We start from the raw sequence: 22,086 nt of genomic DNA on the forward strand, positions 1-22,086 counted from the left end.
GGAGTTCCGAAAACCGAAACCCTCTAAAAACCGAAGGTTTTTTCGTTCAGTGTAAGTCGTGCGTACGACTTACGCTGAACGAAAAAACCTTCGGTTTTTAGAGGGTTCCGGTTGCGGAAGTTCGGATAAAGGGTAAGTCGTGCGCACGACCCCCCCGCCAGCCCCGACAACCGCCGACCCCGCCAGCCCCAACAACCGCCGACCCCCCCGCGGACCCCGCCAGCCGCGACAACCGCCGACCCCCCCCGCGGACCCCGCCGGCCCCGACCCCCCCGCGGACCCGACAACCGCCGGCCCCCCCCGCGGACCCCGCCAGCTGCGACAACCGCCGACCCCGCCGCGGACCCCGCCGGCCCCGCGGGCCCCGACAACCGCCGACCCCGCGAGCCCCGACAACCGCCGACCCCCCCGCCCCCGACAACCGCCGACCCCCCCCCGCGGACCCCGCCAGCCCCGACCCCCCCCCCCCCCCCCCCCCCCCGACCCCCCCGCGTACCCCGCCGGCCCCGACTGACTTACGCTGAGCGTCAGCGTAAGTCGTGCGCACAACCCCCCGCCGACCCCCCTTCCGAAATCCGAAATTCTCCTTTATCCGAAACTCGGCTGGTCCCGAGGTTTTCGGATAAAGGATAGTCTACCTGTAAAGTCAAATAACTAAAACTTTTGAAATTACATACCATTAGTTCTCTTGTGTTCATATATCTATTTTACTTAAACCAGACACCAAGTCATGTAGCATTAAGTACTTTCAAGAGATCAACAGAATTTTGCCACACGTTAGGATGGTGAGCATTAACTATAATTTTATTTAAAACAAACTGAAAACTCAACACTAAATTAGGTTAAATTAAACTATTTTAATGCTTATAAATCTGGTACAAAATATCCACATCAAGCCAAAGCATACAGGATTAAAAAGTGATCGTACTTACCGAAGAACTATGTTGTCTTGCCATAGGCAAAGCAGTTGCAAATAGTACTGAAGTAGGAGAACCGCATAGCTCAGGAAAAGGATTTGGAATGGATGACAAAGCCAACATTTCTTTCTCCTCTATGTCCCTAGATTAACCAAGAATAATGTGCTTTTATTTATCATAAATGGCACTATTTTCATAATTAAATATATAAATGCAGTTCATGCAACACCTACATATCCTTAAATTCTGAAACTATTTTACTGCATATAGGTGTGCTCTCTCCTCAGACCTCTTAAAACATTGGCTCACACAAGTAGAAACAGATTCCCAATAAAGTCATATATATGCCATTAAGTGGCATTCCACACTGTTTGAGGCCCATTCTGCATTTACTGATTTTACAAAAGCAACACAGACTAAGCCCCTTAGTCCTCGTCCCACTCCTCTCCCAACTCTAGTGGCTAATGTGCCAAAACAAATCCTGCTGTTGTCTCAATGACATTCCCAGTGGTAATGGTAGGGCTTGTGGCCCCTGTATACCATAGATAGAAATTCTTGAACAGGAGGGCAGAAGGACCTGCCCCAGTGCATCAGCCACCAAACTCAGGAGCGGTGGTGGTGGTGGGGGGGGGGGGGGGGGGGGGGAAATAGATGACAATGAAGGGGTATCTGGAAGGCAATTAAAGAGGGAACAGTTGTCAGGCAAAGGAGGAATAAAAGGGTTTGCTGAGAGAAATTAATGACTTTGAAAGAGGAAAATGGAAGTGTTAATCAGCTTTTTCTAGTTGATTTCTCCTCCTCCATGCTCTACATGCCAAAATTCTTGACTAAATTGACTATGCCCCTTCTTCACATCACCAAAGCAGTCAAATAATTTTAACTGACAGGACTTATCCCCCAGTTACTATTCCTTGCACAAATGCAATACAGGTAATTCTCATGCCTGGAAAATGGCCCATCAACCTTCCCCCTTCCTTAAAAAGTGTCCAAGTGGAGACCAAAACTACATCCACCAAGGAAGCATTCAGAATTACATAGAAATTACAACACAGAAGCAAGCGGTTTGGCCCAATAAGTCCATGTTGGTGTTTATCCTCCATATGAGCAGTAGTCCTAATCACATATGCCCTTTCAGTTCCCATATACCTTGATTATCCTTTCCTTCAACCACCTATGTAACCCACTTTAAATGCTGACATGATCTCTGCTTCAATCACTAACTCTGAAGTTTGCCAGGACCACAGGAGTGGATAACACCACCATGCACCATAACATACTGGATCAGTTAACATTACTAGAACACTGGCTCAGTAGAATCACATGGACTGAGATCAAGCTAGACCCACCTCAAAGTTGAGTTTCCTCATAGTATTGCTTCCTAACCCACTAACAAATACACGACTGGGCTTTCCCATTTTGCCAGCTCAGATGGGAAACAGTACTCCTTGCTACAGATATGGGCCAATGGGAGAGATGCATACACTGACTTTAGCTGGAGTATCACAAGCTTAAGACTTCATGTAATGTTGCAACTAAAATGAAGGCTCTTGCATAGAATAACCATCTGACAATATCAACAGGAGCTTCATCAACCATTGATTTATGTTGAAAAAGCTTCTGCAACTTGAAAGAATGCTCCGAACTAAAATATTTGTCAACTCTTTTGACCAATCTTGCAACATCAATAATCAAGACTCTACATCCAAATGGCCCTATACTTTACATTTTGCAGCAATGAGATGCGCCATATAACCACAGCTCTCTGCTCGTTTTACTCTATGATGAAGGCTGCAACTACTTTCAGTAGGCGTAGTAACAAAAAAAATTGGAATTGGTTACTACATTAATAGCAAAAAACATTAAAAAGTGTTAATCTTTCCCTCCTCCCACATTATTTGAACGAGTGCTCTTACAAGTCAAGTGAAAGAAAATGTGAACTTTCCTGTTGGTTCAGTTTCCATTCTGCCCTCCACCCCAGAGAACAAATGCCATCATTTTTCGATGAATTTCATATTTTCTCTGTTTAGAATTGATGTAATCTGTGGGGCCTGGCTTCTGAAAATTACTAATTTTATATGTTAGACCAGATATAATTTTTTTTAGGCATATCTCTATTCCTTGCTTGCAACTGTTCAAGCTCTAAAGTAGATTGGCTGCAGGTGGCATCAAGGATTTGTGGGCCTTTTGATCAGGTGATATTCCATGCAGTTTAATATTCCTATGTACTGTGAATAAACAATGAAATTAGTTATATATTTACATATTCAGCAGCAGGTGGCCCTGCAGATGGATGAACTGTAGCAACCAACAGTAAAAAGGTATAGTCCCTTTGCAACAATATACTGATTAGAGCCCGATTAGAACTGTTCCCGTTTGTTAACTTGCTGTGAAATAAAGCAGCTTAATGATTTGTATCAGACAGGTCTTATCAGGTGCTTTTTTGTTATAGTTTCCAAGAGATTGTAGCAACATTTGTGCAAGACAAGAGTTCCCAATCAGGTTAATGAAGGATACGACTGTTACACCTCTGGGTTATGTTAGAATATCTAGGACAAGCGCCTAAATTTGTAACACATTAGGTATGAAAAATTGATAAGTAAATGTAAAAAAAGTTAATGTAAAGAGTGGAAGAACTACTACAAATTAATCCAACTTTAGTTCAGCGTAACCCCTTACTGAAAACACTAAAATTCAACTGGTACAATAGCAAAATACTGCGGATGCTGGAAATCTGAAATAACAGAAAACGCTGGAAATACTCAGCAGGTCAGGCAGCATCGAGGAAAGAGAAACAGTAAATGTTTCGGGTCGAACTCTTAGTCAGAACTGGAAAAGGTTAGGGAGAAGAGATTTTTAAGCAGGGGCAGGGAGGAGGGGAAGAAAGAACAAAGGGAAGGTCTGTGATGGGATGGAAGGCAGGAGAGATTGAATGACAAAAGGGATAATAGTGCAAGGCAAAAGGAGGTGTAATGGGACAAGTAAAGAAACAAAAGATGGCTCTAGATGATATGTGGATGATGATGGCAGCAACATTAACATGTGAGGAAATTAGAAAAAAATTCAACTGGTGTTACATTTTAGGGATTTTGCTCAATACTACATCTTGTATTTACATCAGAATGGCAGTTTCCATAAGTACACCAAAGCCTTGATGAACTGAAACTTGCATTACATAGGATATACGGCACAGAAACAGGCCATTTGACCTAACCAGTCTATGCCATATGTACAGCATCTGATTTTCCAGGAACCAAACATATTCCAGGGCCATCTATTCAGTACTATAAAGGCCCAGAAATCTCTCCTCTTACACCCTCTCCAACATTCCCTCACCCACAGACTTTGTGCTCAGAGTCTGAAGGCCCTCTTTCAATACGATCAAATCCTGGGATCACCTCCAGTGTTGCAAAACCTCAGAACCCCCACTGCAATGGAGTCAAACCCCATGCATGTGCTAAAAATCCTTTGGATACCCTACCCAGTGTGAAGAATGCCAGGCAGCAAAAGCTCTGTCCAACAAAGACATCATGTATATTTGTGCACTATTAAATGTAGTGTAGGGTAGGGCACAGCACACACTTCTTGCCCATGAACCTTACTTCTATTGTCAGTATTTACTACTGTAAATTGCCAAATCAAAATTACCCCATTTAATTTTGCTATGCAAAAGCAAGATTTCTTCTTCATTTGTATAGCATCTCAGGATGTCCAAGTGCTTCACAGCCAATGAAATACTTCTGAAGTGCAGTTATTGTTGTAATGCAAATTGTCAGTAGTTGCAAGCTCTGGCCACAAGATGGCTGTGGGCGAAGTTTCAAAAGTCCTTTTCCCATCTCTATTAGCCATCTTCTGTATTAAAAGCTTTTATTCATCAAGTGACCATGGTCAATTTACTACTACATTTATAAAATGCTAGTCAATCTCCTGTGGTGTTGGACAAAGGGAATGAAGATTAAGGATAGTCTTCAGGCAAAAGGGGATAATTAGACCAGCACATGAAAAGGTAATTCAAGCCCCATTTTAAAGTCATATGTTCTTTCCTTATTTTCATATATTTGACAAAAATTGCATCAATTTGAGAATCAGAAAAGTAGAGTTGGCTGCAGCATAATAGTTTCACTGCAAAATGGGATGAGGAGCTGGGAAACAAGTGAAGCACTACAGCATCACCACTGGTGAGAGGTCGTAATTACGGTATTACAAGTTTCCAGTATAAATGTAGACAGGAAATTATAACTGAAGCGCATTCAAATATAGTAGATACATTCATTTACCAATGTAAATATGGGGTTTAGCTCTTGATGGATTCCTGGTGTTTGTCAATAATGAGGGGACAGAATTGGGCCAGACATTGCTGGCAAAGCAGGTCTTATATCTAGCAATTCTGCTTTTTAAACTTTCTAAAAGATTTTCACATACATTAAATTTGGCATCGTCATTTGTTCTTGGAAGTGCATCTCGAAGTTTACCTACCACTCTCACTGGTGACACTAATTAACATGTTTAAATGTTCTATCAAAACAGGGGATAAACTCTTTACTTACAAAATCCAACTTAAAACAAATTAAGATGGACATAATCTTTGTGTATCTCTCAGCTTCATGAGCTTTCTGAAGTTAATGGAGTATTTACAACTCAACAATAAAATCAGCAACAAGTGAATGGTGATGGGTCATTAAACAACTAACGGAGGAGGAGGCTCCAAGAATATGCATTTGCAACTAACTTCATCCAGAAATGCCAAGTGGATGATCCATATCAGCCTACTCCCGAGGTCCCCACCATCACAGAAGCTAGTCTTCAGCCAATTCGATTCACTCCACGCGATAAAGAAACGGCTGAGCGCACTGGATACAGCAAAGGCTATGGGCCCCGAAACATTCCGGCTATTGTGCTGAAGACATGTGCTCCAGAACTAGCTGGGCCTCTAGCCAAGCTGCTCCACTACAGCTACAACACTGGCATCTATCCGACAATGTGGAAAACTGCCCAGGTATGTCCAGTCCACAAAAAGCAGGACAAATCCAGCCCGGCCAATTACTGCCCCATCAGTCTACTCTCAATCATCAGTAAAGTGATGGAAGGTGATGTCGGCAGTGCTATCAAGCGGCACATACTCACCAATAACTCGCTCATTGATGCCTAGTTTGCGTTCCGCCAAGACCACTTGGCTCCCGACCTCATTACAGCCTTGGTCCAAGCATGGACAAAGGAGCTGAATTCCAGAGGTGAGGCGAGAGTGATTGCCCTTGACATCAAGGCAGCATTTGACCGAGTCTGGCATCAAGGAGCCCGAGTAAACTTAAGTCAATGGGAATCGGGAGAAAACGCTCCACTGGCTGAAGTCATATCTATCACAAAAGGAAGATGGTTGTGATGGTTGAAGGTCAATCACCACAGCCCCAGGACAGTGCTGCAGGAGTTCCTCAGGACAGTGTCCTAGGCACAACCATCTTCAGCTGCTTCATCAATGACCCTCCCTCCAACATAAGGTCAGAAATGGGGATGTTCACTTATGACTGCACAGTGTTCAGCACCATTCACAACTCCTCAGATAATGAAGCAGTCCATGCCCGCATGCAACACAACCTGGACGACGCTCAGGCTTGGGCTGATAAGTGGCAGGTAACATTCACGCCACAGAAGTGCCAGGCAATGATTATCTCTAACAAGCGAGAGTCTAACCACCTCCCCTTGGCATTACCATCGCCGAATCCCCCACCATCAACATCCTGGGGGTCACCATTAAACAGAAACTTAACTGGACCAGCCACATAAATATTGTGGCAACAAGAGCAGGTCAGAGGCTAGGTATTCTGCGACGAGTGTCTCACCTCCTGACTCCCCAAAGCATTTCCACCATCTACAAGGGACAAGTAAGGAATGTGATGGAATACTCTCCACTTGCTTGAATGAGTGCAGCTCCAACAACACTCAAGAAGCTCAACACCATCCAGGACAAAGCAGCCCGCTTGATTGGCACTCCCTCCACCACCGGCGTACCGTGGCTGCAATGTGTACCATCTAGAAGATGCACTGCAGCAACTCGCCAAGGCTTCTTCGGCAGCACCTCCCAAACCAGTGACATCTCCCACCTAGAAGGACAAGGGCAGCAGGTGCATGGGAACATCACCACCTCCAAGTTCCCCTCCAAGTCACACACCATCCTGACTTAGAAGTATATCGCCGATCCTTCATCGTCACTGGGTCAAAATCCTGGAACACCCTCCCTAACAACACTGTGGGAGTACCATCACCACACGGACTGCAGCAGTTCAAGGCGCCAGCTCACCACCACCTTCTCAAGGGCAACTAGGGATGGGCCACAAATGCTGGCTTTGCCAGCGACGCCCAGATCCCATAAATGAAAAAAGGTATGTAATTAGTACAGCCTATCATGTCTTTTTTCCTCTATCTGCCTTGGAAGGAACAGGTAAGACGGTAGCACTGTTGGGTCAAACAGCGCATGAGGAATAGGGAGAGCAAGTGTAGGGTTGAAGAAATGATGGTTCAGGAATAGGAGGGCAGCACTGGTTTGACAGGCTTACTTTCGTATTCCTGGTGGCCTAGAGCAGGCGTATGATTAGGGATAGGGGTGGATTCCTACTCTAGTAGAGGAATAATTGTTAGCGGCTCAGGAGTAGCCCAGGAGAATGACTTCAGCAGCTGCTAAATGGGCTTGTGGTCGTCTCGGTCTTACTTCAAATAGGCTGTATTGTAGAGGAACAGGAGTTGGGGTGGTGGTTGGGGTGGGGAGAGAGAGACCAAACATGGCCGTCATCATCACGTATAAAATACCGATAACATTCTGCAACAAGTTCTGAAGCAACAAAATTATTTTTTATTCAGTAAATCAAATGTGAAGATCTATTTTGACAATACCAGTCTATCCCTCAAGATTGATGGCATCTAAACAGGAGTTCAGAAACCAGTAGCACCAGGTTTTTATGGGGGGTAGTTTGGGCCCGAAGTGCACTTGGTGCCATTAAATAAAATTGGAGTGCAAAATTCTGAATATTTGCATGCAACGTACATGGCTGCACCTCCTCAATTGGAGTCAGGGCAGACATTGTAAAGGAAATAGCCATATTTCAAGAGATACACCATCCTATGAACAGATTTCTGATAATACATGACATACTGGGTTTAAAAGTCTGGAAAGCCTCGGCGACAGAGGCTGTCAATACAGGCTTTGGAGATAAAATGAAGTGTTAACACAAAAGTTGTGAACACCACACAAGCTTTTGAAATGAGAATTGATTTTTAATACTAAGACAATGGCCTTATTGAAACAGCAGGCTGGAGGTTCCTCTATGTCCGAACATTGGAACCAACACAATAGCAATGCCCAAGTAAAGTGTTAAAAACTAACACTTCGAACAGAATCACAATAATAAAAAACCATGTGCCTTTGATTAAAGTAACATCAAATGAAAAACAGGAAACGTAAGTCAGGAATATAACCAACTAAGATGGCTAGGAAAACAAACAAACACTCGGTTGAAGTGTTTTCAATTTACATATTGTAAAAAGTACCTGCAGAAGACTTTGAAAACATGACTTCAATAGACGCACCAAGCATTCATATTGTGTTTGTATTGAAAGTGGAAGAGTTAGGAGACAACGTCTGATTATAACCAGTTAAGCCAATATTAATTGAACTGAAGACCTTCGATAAGAATGACATCAAAGAGATAAATGTTATAACCATTTTAAGATAAGTTTTGAAACACCTAAACAAACAGAAGTCTGCAAGTTAACAGCTAAATTGACAGCAAGTATAGAAAAAAGTCGAGAAAGAATGACTAGAGATAATTAGCTTACATCAGCAGAAAAGCAGGATTTACGACTGCAAGAGAGATAAAAAGAGCTTTTCAGATGGAAAGTCAGAAGTCGCTGGAAAGGGCAAGCGATTCTCAACTTCAGAGGCATGCTCTAAGTTTTTAAGTCTTTGAGTCTCAGGGATCAATCGGTCCTAGGACCCCAGCTATTCACAATATATACTAATGATCTAGACAAGGGAACTAGATGGAATATCTACAAGTTTGCAGACGACACAAAGCTGGGTGGGTGTGTGTGTGCTGCGAGGAGGATGCCGAGAAACTCCAGCATGATTTGGACAGGTTGGGTGATTATACTGCATTTGCCATGCATCTGCCCAATGTGGATAAATGCAAGGTTATCCACTTCGGTGGCAAAAACAGGAAGGCAGATCATCATCTGAACAGCAATAGATTGGGAGAAGGGGAAGTGCACAAGGACACCCAAGTCTCGTTGCACCAGTCGCTGAAGGTAAGCATGCAGGTGCAGCAGGCAGTTAAGGCGGCAAATGGTATGTTGGCCTTAGTGAAAGGATTCGAGTACAGGAGCAAGGATGTCTTGCTGCAGTTGTACAGGGCCTTGGCGAGACCACATCTTGATTATTGTGTGCAGTTTTGGTCGTCTTATCTGAGGAAGGATGTTCTTGCCATGGAGGGAGCGCAGCGAAGATTCACCAGACTGATACCTGGGATGGCAGGAATGACGCATGAGGAGAGATTGGGTCGATTGGGCTTGTACTCACTGGAGTTTAGAAGAATGAGAGGGGATCTCATTGAAACTTATAAAATTCTAACAGGACTAGACAGACTAGATGCAGGAAGGATGTTCCTGATGGCAGGGGAGTCCAGAATCAGGGGCCACAGTCTAAAGATAAAGGGGTAAGCCATTTAGGACTGAGATGAGGAAGAATTTCTTCACCCAGAGTGGTGAACCTGTGGAATTCTCTACCACACAAGGCAGTTGAGGCCAATTCATTAAATATATTCAAGAAGGAGTTAGATATATTTCTTAAGGCTAAAGGGATCAAGGGATATGGGGAGAAGGCAGGGACAGGGTACTGAGTTTGGATTATCAGCCATGATCTCATTGAATGGTGGAGCAGGCTCGAGAGGCTGAATGGCCTGAATGGGGGGGGGGGGGGGGTTCCGGACCCTCATAATATCCGGAAGGTTACAGTCTAGTTAAACTTATTAAAAGTGCTATCTGGAGGACGGTAATATCTTCAAGTCATTCCTTTCCTTTAGGGAGAGATAGTCTGGACCTTCAGACCCAATTAAGTGTCTTATAGAATTCGGCTATCTGTAACTTTAGTTGAAGGTGAACGTCTGGGGAATACGCCCGATCTGGGGTAGCCCGAAAAGGGCTAGGACTAGTAATTATCCCTTCAACATCAGAAAAGTTATGTCTTAAGTGCAACGTTGAGAGAGAGGCTTTAAAAAGACATTTGTGAAATAGCTCATCTCAGTTTGTTTAAAACCTTACATTATAGACATGAGAAATTTCAGTTACTGAGACAAAACAAATGAAAATATTTCCAAAAATATTGAGTGCTTCACTTGGTGTATCAAGAATAAAAGTCAGTGTGAAATATTTATATCATTTTTCCATTATATATGTTGAGATGAGAGATGTTACAAGTAGTAACATTTGTAGACAGGAAGTGCACACCACAAGCCAGATACTGAATACATTAGTGGATCTTCCACTGAATTGTTGGCAGGATGTTCCAGGTAACAATAGATCATAAGGAAACAGATATGATGGAGCTGACAAAGTGAGAAAATCAATTACTAAATTTGTGGGTGTCCTCTTGTCTCTGAGGCCTGACTGCATCTATTCTCATTATTTAATTAATTTGTAGCTGGCACACTTGCCCCAGAGCACAAATACATGTATTCAGGGCACATCTATTAGTGGTTGGCATGGTTCTCCGAGCATCAAGGGCAAATTTATTAATTGATGGCTGGACTGGTGCCACTGAAACCTGAATGCATAAATGTGTGGCAGGTTCATTAATTTAATAAATTGCTAGCTGTTTCTCTTATTTCTGACTGCAGTATGCGAGTCAGATTTATTTAATAAATTGCTGGTGAACTCGCTCCCCGATGTCGTGTATTGATTGCGAGTTTGATACCAGTTAATATGGTAATGTAGTGCATTGCATTATGGGAATTACCCGGGAAAACGGCAGTCAGCCATTTTACACAATAAAGTGAAGATCAGAGTTAGAAGCCTGTCTGCCTGAGTCTATGCTTTAATGCGTTCATACAACATTAGCAACGAGTATAACGAACAGAATCACTTTAGATAGGTACAGTAGTTGCCCAAGTTTTAGTTAGCTAGGATGGAGAAGACCGGCATTCAAAATTTTCAATGCTTCGCCGAGCCAGCCACGTTGAGTCCAAGATGGACGAGGTGGTCAACGTCTTTTGCGCTTTATGCTGATGGCAAAGGACTCATTATCGACGATACCTCTACAGCTGCCACAAAGCAGAGGAGAAGAGCTCCACTTCTACACCAAGCAGGACCAGATGTCCAGGATATCTTTTCGACTCTACCGGACACAGGAGCGCCAGCAGACTACACGGCGGCGGTTAGTGCTTTGAATCATTACTTCGTGCCCCAGGTCAACGCAGCATTTGCTAGACAGGCTTTTCATAAGTTGTCCCAGAAGACAGGTGAGACTGTGCAACAATTTGCTACTCGCTTGCGGCAGGCTGCTAAAGACTGTGCTTTTGGGGGGGCTGCGGATAATCAAATAAGAGACGCTATCCTGAGTAGGTGCACGTCAGCCGATGTGCGGAGGAAATTGCTAAAGGGCAAGGTCTAACGCTCGCCCGCACGTTACAATTGGCCTCACAATGTGAAAACGTCGAGGAGCAGATGTCAGCCATGTCATGTACAGAGAAGGCGGAGACAGATACTGTTCATCGTGTTACACAGAAAAGACGGTATTATGCGAAAAGCTCGACAGAGAAACCAAAGGGAAATGGCGATGGGAACGAAAAGCAATGTTACAGATGTGGACACACAGGCCACATGGGCAGAGATCCGAAATGCCCAGCACGCGGACAAACATGTCATAAGTGCAAGGGAAAGGATCATTTCTCCAAAGTATGCCACACAAAGGGTACAAAGAAACACTGTGAACAAAATGACTTTGCATTAGCTGTTACTGGAAATAATGTGACAGACTTACCTTGTGTGGGGGGAGTAAACCTGAGAATGTTGATTGATTCGGGTGCAACTAGTAATGTAATAGATGAGAATACATGGGAAGGATTAAAGTCAGAACACATTAAGTGTCAGTCACATGTCCCTAAGACAGAGAGAAAGTTATTCTCTTATGCTTCTAGCCGACCACTGTCAGTTAAAGGTATATTCACATGTGGGATTACAATAGGTAAGAGAACTGAGCAGGCGGAGTTCATTGTGGTTAAAAGCCATGGAGAGCCGTTGCTAGGAAGGGAGACAGCCATGAAACTGGGAGTTTTAAAAATAGGCACAGATGTCTCAGCTGTGGTAAATGTAAGACAGCTACTAGAACAGCGGTATCCAAAAGGTGTTCCAGGGAGTAGGAAGGCTGAACACAAAACAGATCAGTTTGTATATTGACCCACAAGTGAAGCCTGTGGCCCAGCCACTCAGGCGTATACCATTTAACTTAAGGGGGGGCAGTAGAGGCCAAAATAAAACAATTGAGGGACATGGACATTATTAAACCTGTAACTGGTCCCACCCCATGGGTAAATCCTGTGGTTATTGTACCAAAAGCAGATAAGGATGTAAGGATATGCCTAGACAGGAGACGAGCAAACCAGGCAATAGTGAAGGAACGATATCCAATCCCCACCATTGATGAGATACTCCAAGGGATGAACGGCTCAACGGTGTTTAGTAAGCTAGAACTGACCCAAGTCACGAGAAATCACAACGTTTGCAGTACATAACGGAGTATACAGGTACAAGCGGCTGATATTTGGTGTATCTTCAGCTAGTGAGCAATATCAGCACGAGATAGCTAATGCCTTAGCTGGAAGAGGGTGTTGAAAACATCTCAGACGACATTATCGTGCATGCACACGACCAGGAAATGCATGACAGACGCCTGCACGCTGTCATGACCAGACTAATGGAAAGTGGATTGACACTAAAAGAGAAGTGCCAATTCAACATGGACCGATTGATTTTCATGGGAATCCTGTTGTCTGAAAAGGGCATCAGACCAACAGCAGAGAGTGCGAGCGGTGGCAGAAGCTCGGGAACCAGAGAATGCTACAGAGGTGAGGAGTTTCTTGGGACTCGTTGGGTACAGTAGCAGATTCATCCCGCAGTTTGCAACACTATCAGAGCCACTGCGACGCCCGCCGAGAAAAGAGACACCATTTAAATTTGGATCACAACAGAGACAGTCATTCAGTGCACTCAAGGAAGAGTTGGCCAGAGTCGGCACTTTAGCATATTTTGATAAGGACGCACCAACCAAGGTGATAGCAGATGCCAGTCTTGTAGGTTTAGGCGCAGTATTGGTTCAGGACCAACAGGGACAAGAGGTGCCAATATGCTATATAAGTCGTAGTTTAACAGAGAGAGAGGAAATACTCTCAAACAGCGAGAGAGGCCTTAGCTCTTGTATGGGCTTGAGAGGCTGCATCCATGTGTGTATGGCCGAAAATTTAACTTGATAACTGACCATAAGCCATTACAAGTGATATACGGCCCACACTCAACCCTGTGCCCGTATCTAGAGATGGGTGCTTAGATTACAGCCGTACGATTTTAAGGTGATACACATTCCAGGCAAGCAAAACATTGCAGACCCACTGTCACGATTGCTGGGGAAGACAGCAAAACAGGAGAGACATTCTCGTGGCTCAGATGAATACGTGAGATTTGTAGCTGTGAGTGCGACACCAAAAGCACTCACTACTAGAGAGGTGGAGGAAGCCTCTGCTACTGACCCAGAGCTGATTGAGGTACGGAAGGCAATCACAAACGGACATTTTGAGAACTGTAAAGCTTATGCAGCAATTGCAAATGAGCTGTGCGTAGTGGGGTACCTAGTTCTTCGGGGAACACGCATCGTGCTACCGAGTGTGTTACACGCACGAGCCGTAGTGTTAGCACATGAAGGACACTTGGGAATAGTTGGAACAAAGCAACATCTCAGAACCAAGGTTTGGTGGCCTGGCATGGACAAGGCAGCTGAAAAACACTAAAGCATGCCACGGCTGTCAGATAGTAGCCAGACCCAACCCACCTGAACCGTTGAGACCAACACCATTACCGGAAGGCCCCTGGCAGGATGTAGCTATAGACTTACTGGGACCCTTGCCATCCAGCCACTCCATTCTTGTGGTAGTTGATTATTATAGTCACTACTATGAATATGACATCATGACCTCCACAACAACAGAGAAGGTTATTGATAGTTTAGAGTCAATCTTCAGCCGTCATGGTTTGCCAATCACCTGCAAATCTGATAATGGTCCCCAATTCAGATCTGAATTATTCAAAGAATACTGTGAAAACAACAGGATCAAACACCTGAAAACAACAGCAAAATGGGCTCAGGCTAACGGAGAAGTCGAGCACCAGAATGCATCGCTGATGAAGAGAAATCAGAATTGCTCAGTCAGAAGGACTACACTGGAAACGTGAACTTCGAAAATATGTGACTGTGTACAGGAGCATTGACCATGCCACGACAGGAAAGAGCCCAGCCGAGCTGCTCTTGAAACGGAAAATGAGAGGAAAGCTGCCAGACATCACAGAGTCGCGCGCAGACATGGAAGTACGTGACCGGGACGCAGAACAAAAAGGCAAGTCCAAACTGTATGCAGACGAACAGCAGAGAACACAATACTCAGAGGTGGAAGTTGGCGACATGGTGCTGGTACGGCAGGACAAAGTGGACAAGTTCACCACTCCTTTTAATACCACACCCCACAAAGTTGAGTAAAACAGGGAGTCAAGTAGTAGTAGAATCTCCAGACGGAGCACGCTACTCGAGGAACACTAAGTTTGTGAAGAAATACAGAACCAATGGACCAAAGGAGACACTCCATGAGCAGGAGGAAACACAAGGGACTGAGGACAGTATAGTAGACCCTGACACACATACCACTGTGACACAGGCAATACCCACTGACACCAACATGTCAGACATACCCAATACAGCCAGACCTCAAAGGGTTAAAAGAAAACCCCAAAGACTGCCTGATTATGTCACAACATAAACTGAGCGAGAACTGCATGGGTGATGTTAAATGTTTAAACTTGGGAATTATTTAGTTGTGTGGTAAGACACAAGTTTGTAAAAAGTTTATAAACCAAATAAATTATGCAGTGTTATTGTAAGCAACTGTTTGTAAACTGCAAGTTTGTTTCCAAGGAAAAGGGGGATGTCGTGTATTGATTGCGAGTTTGACACCAGTCAATACGGTAATGTAATGTGCATTGCATTATGGGAATTACCCAGGAAAACGGCAGTCAGCCATTTTACACAATAAAGAGAACATCGTAATTGTAAGCCTGTCTGCCTGGTTCTATGCTTTAATGCGTACATACAACACCCACCACCCGCCCCCCCCCCCCCCCCCAAAGCCCCATTAGAATTGTTAAGGCCACAGTTATTTACTAGCTATTGCGATGCTCCTGAAGACTTTTGCAAACATTTATTTTTGCAATGAACTGCTAGGTGGACCACTGCTCCTTAAGCCCGATTCCAATGTGCTGCAGTCACTCTGAAGAGAGGCAAGAGGCCTGCCAAGAAGTGGTGGCAGGCTGAGGGAACAGAGGCAAGGAAGCAAGAGTCAGATGTGCAAAGAGAAATAAGCAGGAGGATGTAGTAGTGGATGAGGAGCAGACTATGCTACAAGTAAGATCTCTATTTTGCATTGATGGAATTGCATTCATGACTGCACATCAGGTTGTGCCGTCAAGTTCATGCTCAAGCACACGAAATGCACAGGAAAAAGCCAACAGGACTAGAAAAATGACACGAGGTAAAGCAGCAACTGATACAAATCAATTCCAAACACACAACTTTATAGTAAACAAGAATGTTAAATTAAGTATTCATTACTTTTGTCCTTAAAAAATATTTTAACATGCATAAATATTATCCTAGAATTCAGTTCAACATCAAAGTTAAATTATTTAACTACTTTTAATGTAACTACTTTTAGCATAGGTCAGGTGCTTATATTGTGAAAGTGAAGTTACAGAATTTGCAATTTTATATATTTACAGGTTTCAGACAATATCATGGGAGCTTCAATGCACCGTCAGCTTCAGACCACTGGATGGTTCAAACAATTCCCTCAAGATGATAGTCGATTCTCAGTCGATTCTGAGGTCTGAACTGATGCATTCTATTGCAGTGAGGACGTTTGGTAGTCTCAAAGTGTCTCACATCAAACAGAAACAACTGGCTTGAGAAGTGTGTCCTAAAATGTTGCAAAACGTTTTGCAATGCATTCATTTCCCTAAACACATGGTTAAACCCATATTGCAAAGTGCTTATAAAGGACATCTAACCTTGCTGTGGTAGGCAAGGTGAAGGGAATCGCATCTGTGCCCTCTGGCCACTCTGTCCCCATTTTCTGGGTTGGTCTTGTGGAAGATGGACTGAACACTTGAGCAGTGGAAGCCCAGATCAGTTTCCCACATGGGTTTTGGTGCACTTTTTTAGTTTCTATACCTTCTTCATTCACATCAGGTTGGGATAAATCTGGTCTTCCTTCAAAAACAAATGGGTTACAATTCTTGATGATCCTCAAGGTAAAGGATCATATATAGAGATAGAAAGGCAAGAATTTTGCTGAATTGATACCAGACTACGCATAAACTGAAGGTTGATAGTTTTTTTTTTTGTTTGTTTTTTTTAAATGTTGATCTAAAAGCTGACAATTTTAAACTCATGCTGACCAAGTTTTTTAAAATCCATATACATTACTGTAATGCATATTACATGTTGTGAAACAGAGGACACTCCCATATGCAAAATAATTGAATAGGGGTTTGATAAAACAATGCAACAGTCACCAGACTGACTGAAGAGGGGATGTCAAGTCCATGTTTCACAAAGTAGGATGCGACAGCCACTCTGCTCTCCCCAGGTTATAATTCAGGCTCGTCACCATGTTGCACAGCATCTTTAAAATTGACTTTTTTTGGTTTAGTACCATGCAAGTCATTGTGTTCTTAATAATCCTAAAATGTTCAAACTGCTTTAGAAAATTTGTCGGCTCGTCAATTTGGTTAAACAGTATTAACGGCTCGAACTGATAGATGCGTGTTGGCCAAATACAATTTGTAATTTTGTGAACCGTTCAGTAATCATGCATAAAGCCAATGTAGGTTTATGCTGTAGGTGCTATTTTCTGTTCTATTGCCTGTGCAAAGTGCGCATGGAGGAGCAAGAGAAGAGGAGTTTATGATGTACCACATAAGTAAAATAGTTAAACGGTTTCCTTTTTCTGTAACTGATTGCCATATGTGGTTTACTTTTAATCAAACGAGTTCTTGTTGATACAATTCAATGTAGCGGAGGGAAATGTAAATTGCAAAATGTAAAACTTTGAAGGCAATACAAACCAAAGAGTGCATTTTTCTGCATTAAAAAAAACATGAAATTTTCTACACACTGGTCAGTTGAAAATTGTTGCTTTACTGAAATATTTTGATAAGTTAATAGAAAGTTAAATGATATATATTTAAGCTGTATGCTATATTTGGCTCATTTATTGCAGCAAGAAATAATGTACTGATCACAAACAATATCATGAAAACCAGAGTTTTTCTTGAAATGAGGGGGGAAAAAAATTCCTACAAGCATTTAGCCAGAGTATACAATATTTAAATATTCACAATTGTATGCTTCATTTAATATTCAACAAGTGCAGCTTTTTTGTCAACTGTATTTACAAGTTCAAAGTCCCAAATATATTTGTTTAAAAAGCAGCCAATATAGTGCAAGAGTTCTGAAAAAAAATGGCCAGCTGCAAGCCTCCTTCCTCTTTGAATGATATATCAGAAGTGGAGAATAACCAAAAAAGTACTGTTTTAAAACATTTAATAAAGATATACCCATTAGCCAAAGTTCAGCTTTATTAAAGTAAAATTGAACATTGATATATTTATTTGAATTATTGAAAATTAATTAAAGTGCGCATACCTATTTCTCTGGCGTTGAACTGTCTGGGGCTGAACATTTGGTAACGTTGGTGTTGCTTGTTGAGAAAGCGAGCCTGGATTGGACATATTGCTTGCAGTATTCTTGCCATTTTGAGCTGAGTTTTCTCCCAAGCTCTCAATAGTTTGTAAATCATCCAGTGATTTATTCATATTAATCCACGGGTTCGCTGGGTCCAGAGCATCATCTAACTGTAAAGAACAAAAGTTGCATTCACTCACCAACAACTAATGCAATTGTTAACTGTCTCCAACTATACAGTACTTCCTTGATGCATTAGAACACATGCACTGTGCATGCAGTCCAACTCCAGATTTTATCTGCTAGCACTGTATGATGTTACAACAACCAACCATGGCAAAAAGTTATTTTTTTTTAAAAACCTCTGAAATCAGAAGTCTTAATTTGTCAGCAAATTTGATAAAACCTTTACATCAAACCTTAAGCGGTTGCTTTGGTTGCATATGGCCCAAGCATACTTTTCTTAACAGTACTGTACCTGGAAACCTCACTACTCAAAACATGAACACAAAAGGTTTCTAGATGGGGCTACACAACTTTGCTCTGTAATGAGATCTGGCAGTCTTCCAGAGTGTAAGCCAACTGCTTCTTTGTTATGGACCTTGCTCAGAGATCTTAATTGAACTTTAACCAGCTAAAAAAAATGTTTACACTTGTAAATTATACTACTCAGGCAATCAGGCATTAGAAATATTAACAGCAAGTTGCTAAATTTAGTTCAATTGTCTATTGACAATTTAAAAAAAAGTATTTTTGCACAGTTTAAATTGGATCATGTGATCACTGTATAGCTGCGATATGCCAGAAACTTATCAACTCCACCCCTACTCCAGTAGAGTGAAACCTATTGCTGAAAATTGACATGAACCATGATACACACTTATAAACTGGTCTTGTGGGATAGTACTTCTCCATTGCTTGTTAGGTGGTGGTTTGTAAAATGTCTTTCTAAAAAAAAATCAATTATTTTGAAAGCTAATATTTACACAACTTGAGTTTGGGAAAAAGATAAAAGCAAAAGGGAAGCACATCAAATGTGTAAGCTTGTCATTCATTACATCAGGAACAACTAAAATTATGGGATAGACAGCAAAACACATGAAAAAGTTCAATAAAATGCACATAAGATGCTTACATTTACAGAAACAAACTAACTGCTGTATTTTCCCCAACAGAAGCTTAGCCACTTTAATGTTAAGTCGTATCCAGGCTGAAGTGTATACAGAATCAGAAATATTACAGCACATACTGACTGTTTGGCTCCAAGGCTGCACAGGTGTTTTTCTCCAAGAACCACCTAAATCTAATCTCACTCTTCTGCTTGCTTCCTACACTTTCTAATGTTACTCTTTTTCAAGCAATTATCTAAATTGCTTTTTTTTTGAAGAAGTTAATTAACTCTGCTTCAACAACAAAAACAATCTTCAAATGTGGTAGAGAATTCCACATTCTAACTGAATCCTGTGACCTCATGACTGTTTCGCAAAGCAGTGGAAACAATCCATCACCGTTGACCATATTAGAAGCCTTCAGGGTTATGAAGGACTATATCAGGTCACCTAACAGGAGTGGAAAAAGGCCCAACTACTCACATCTCTTCCTAATTAAAACCCTTTATCCGTAGAAGCATCCTAGTGAAAATGTACATTTTCTATCGGTTTTATATTCTTCCTATAATGAGCTGCCCAATATCTCTGCACAATACTCCAACTGCAGCCCAAGGTCTTGTACAAATTTAAGATACCTTCCTGCTTTTGTATTTCACCCCCCACCTGCGATCGCCCCCCCCCCCAGCCAGAACAAAACCCAAGGATTCCACCAGCATTTTGTTATGACCTTATCTATTTCTGCTATTTTACACCACAAATGCACTGAGGCGCTTCGACACCTCTATTCATTTAAAATCTTACCACTTCAGGTGAATTGCCTTCCGCTATTCATAACTGCAAATAGATCACTTCACATTCTTTATATTAACAAGCATATGCTACCTATCTGCCCATTTTATTCTGTAACTTCCTGCAGTTTTTCCACAATCCTCATCAGTTTGCCATATTCCCCAATTTGGCATCATCAGCAAATTTCAATATTGTTCCCTCAATTCTCAAGTCCAGTACATTTATGTATAATTTTTTTAAATTTTTTTATACGAAGTGGCCCCAACAGAGGAGGAGCACGAATAGCAACCCTCGACATCAGGCATTCAACCAAGTATAGCACCAAGAAGCCTTCGCAAAAATGGAAGTCAATGGGGGTCAAAAAGAAAAATCATCCAATAGCTGGAGTCATACCCGATGCAAAGAAAGATGGTCATCACAGCCCTAGGACATCACTGCAGAAATCCCACAGAAAAGTATCCTCAGCCCAAACATCATCTGCTTGATCAATGATCTTCCTGCCTTAATGTCATACTTGACTATTTCAGTGTTGTGCTCCATTTGCAAATTCTTTGATAATGAAGCAGCCCATTTCCAACCTACAAGCAGCAGAGATAATATCTGGCTTGGGCCAACATATTATGCTCATGTCTTAAACAATTGAAAGCCCAGCCATCTCCTTGACCTTCAATGGCACCACCATTGTTGAATCTCAGACATCTTGGAGGCCCCCCCCATTGACCAGAAGCTTAACTGGACCAAGCACATCATGATAGTTACAAAAGCAGGGCAGAGGCTGTACACTCTGCGATGAGTAGCTCACCTCCTCCTGACCCATCAAAGCCTATCCAACATCTACAAGGCTCAAGGTCAGGAATGTGATGAAACTGTTTGTTGTGTTTGTACCGCTATACACAACTACATAAAATAATAAAGCAGCAGAGACTGAGTGTAACTTCAAGTGATCTTTACTGGGTAACTGGAACTTCGGCACCGACTATACAAATCGATACGCGTCTATTATATACGCTCGCAACTAAGGATGTACATCCACAAAACAAAGTAGTCCCTTCAATGTTGTATACATTAAACTAAAGGGGGAGGAAGTGTAATAGTATATTAATGCAAAATTTCTATAATTAACAGAGAGCCTGTCTTTACAGTATCCTTTTTGTTTTCTTAAAAGTAACAATTCAAATTCCAACATAACATTTTATTTTGTCAACAGCCCTTTTACAAGTCAAGTCTCTGGGGAGGCCTCCTCTGCCTCTCTGGGTAATGTCTCTCCAGACTCTCTTGCTTTGGGGAATGAGACTGTACAGGTACATCAGATGAGCTATCAGCACAGGTAGAGCTCTCAGCTGTGGATGAGGCTGGTGCTGATGCTGATGAATCAGGAATGTCTGTTTCCATGTCAGGCGAGTCTGGGCGAGGTATAGGGGTGTTTTCCACCTGAACATCCAGAATTTGGTCCACATGACGTCTCAAAATGTTCTCTCCCACATCTACAGTATACATCAGTGGTCCTTCTCTTGTGGATATTGTCCCTGATTACCACTTTTCCGTCCGGAAATCACGAGCAAGAACTGACTGTCCCAATATGAAGCTTCTTGTTGGCTTAGCATTCAAATGTTTGAACTGTTTGTTCTCTACATCACGACATACATTCAGTTTAAGGTGGTCCATGCGAGATCTCGGGTTCCTGTTCAGAAACATCGCTGGAGTCTGATTAGTGGCTGCGTGTATTGTGTTCCGATAAGCAAAGAGGAAATTGTCTATCTTGTGTTGCAGTGGTAGATTCTCGCTGTACATTGCTTTGATGGCCTTCTTGAAAGTCTGTACGAATCTTTCTGCCAAGCCATTTGTAGCTGGATGGTACGGGGCAGATGTGTAGTGCTTGATTCCATTTTTCCTCATGAAACCTTGGAATTCGTCAGAGACAAATTGTCATCCATTGTCTGTGCAGATTTGTTCTGGTAGGCCATTTCTAGCGAACATGGTCCTCAGAACTGAAATGGTCTTTTCAGATGTGGTTAATTTCATTTTAATGACCTTGGGCCATTTGGAATGTGCATCGACGGCAATCAAGAACATGGAGTCCATGAACGGTCCAGCAAAGTCGATGTGCACACGTTGCCATGGTGATGAGGGCCATTCCCATGGATGGAGAGGGGCTTGTGGTGGTGCGTTCTGGACCTTTTGACATCCTGAGCAGCTCTTGGTCAGGTCCTCGATCTGTTTGTCAATTCCC

At 42.6% G+C, this 22,086-nt stretch overlaps 1 protein-coding gene across 1 annotated transcript in view; it reads right to left on the reverse strand.

The window, feature by feature from the left end:
• Window positions 1-22,086, reverse strand: part of grb14 (growth factor receptor-bound protein 14) — a 293,218-nt gene that overhangs the window by 234,599 nt on the left and 36,533 nt on the right. Inside the window, exons 2-3 of the mRNA XM_085986430.1 lie at window positions 17,920-18,128; window positions 933-1,059 (exon numbers count right to left, since the gene is read on the reverse strand). Of these exons, the coding sequence (XP_085842556.1) occupies window positions 933-1,059; window positions 17,920-18,089 (297 nt within the window). The 5' untranslated portion in view covers window positions 18,090-18,128. The remainder of the gene's footprint in view (window positions 1-932; window positions 1,060-17,919; window positions 18,129-22,086) is intronic.

The sequence above is a fragment of the Somniosus microcephalus genome, chromosome 4 (assembly GCF_052327205.1).
Source record: "Somniosus microcephalus isolate GS21.2 chromosome 4, FLI_Smic_1.0, whole genome shotgun sequence".
Lineage (NCBI taxonomy): Eukaryota > Metazoa > Chordata > Chondrichthyes > Squaliformes > Somniosidae > Somniosus > Somniosus microcephalus.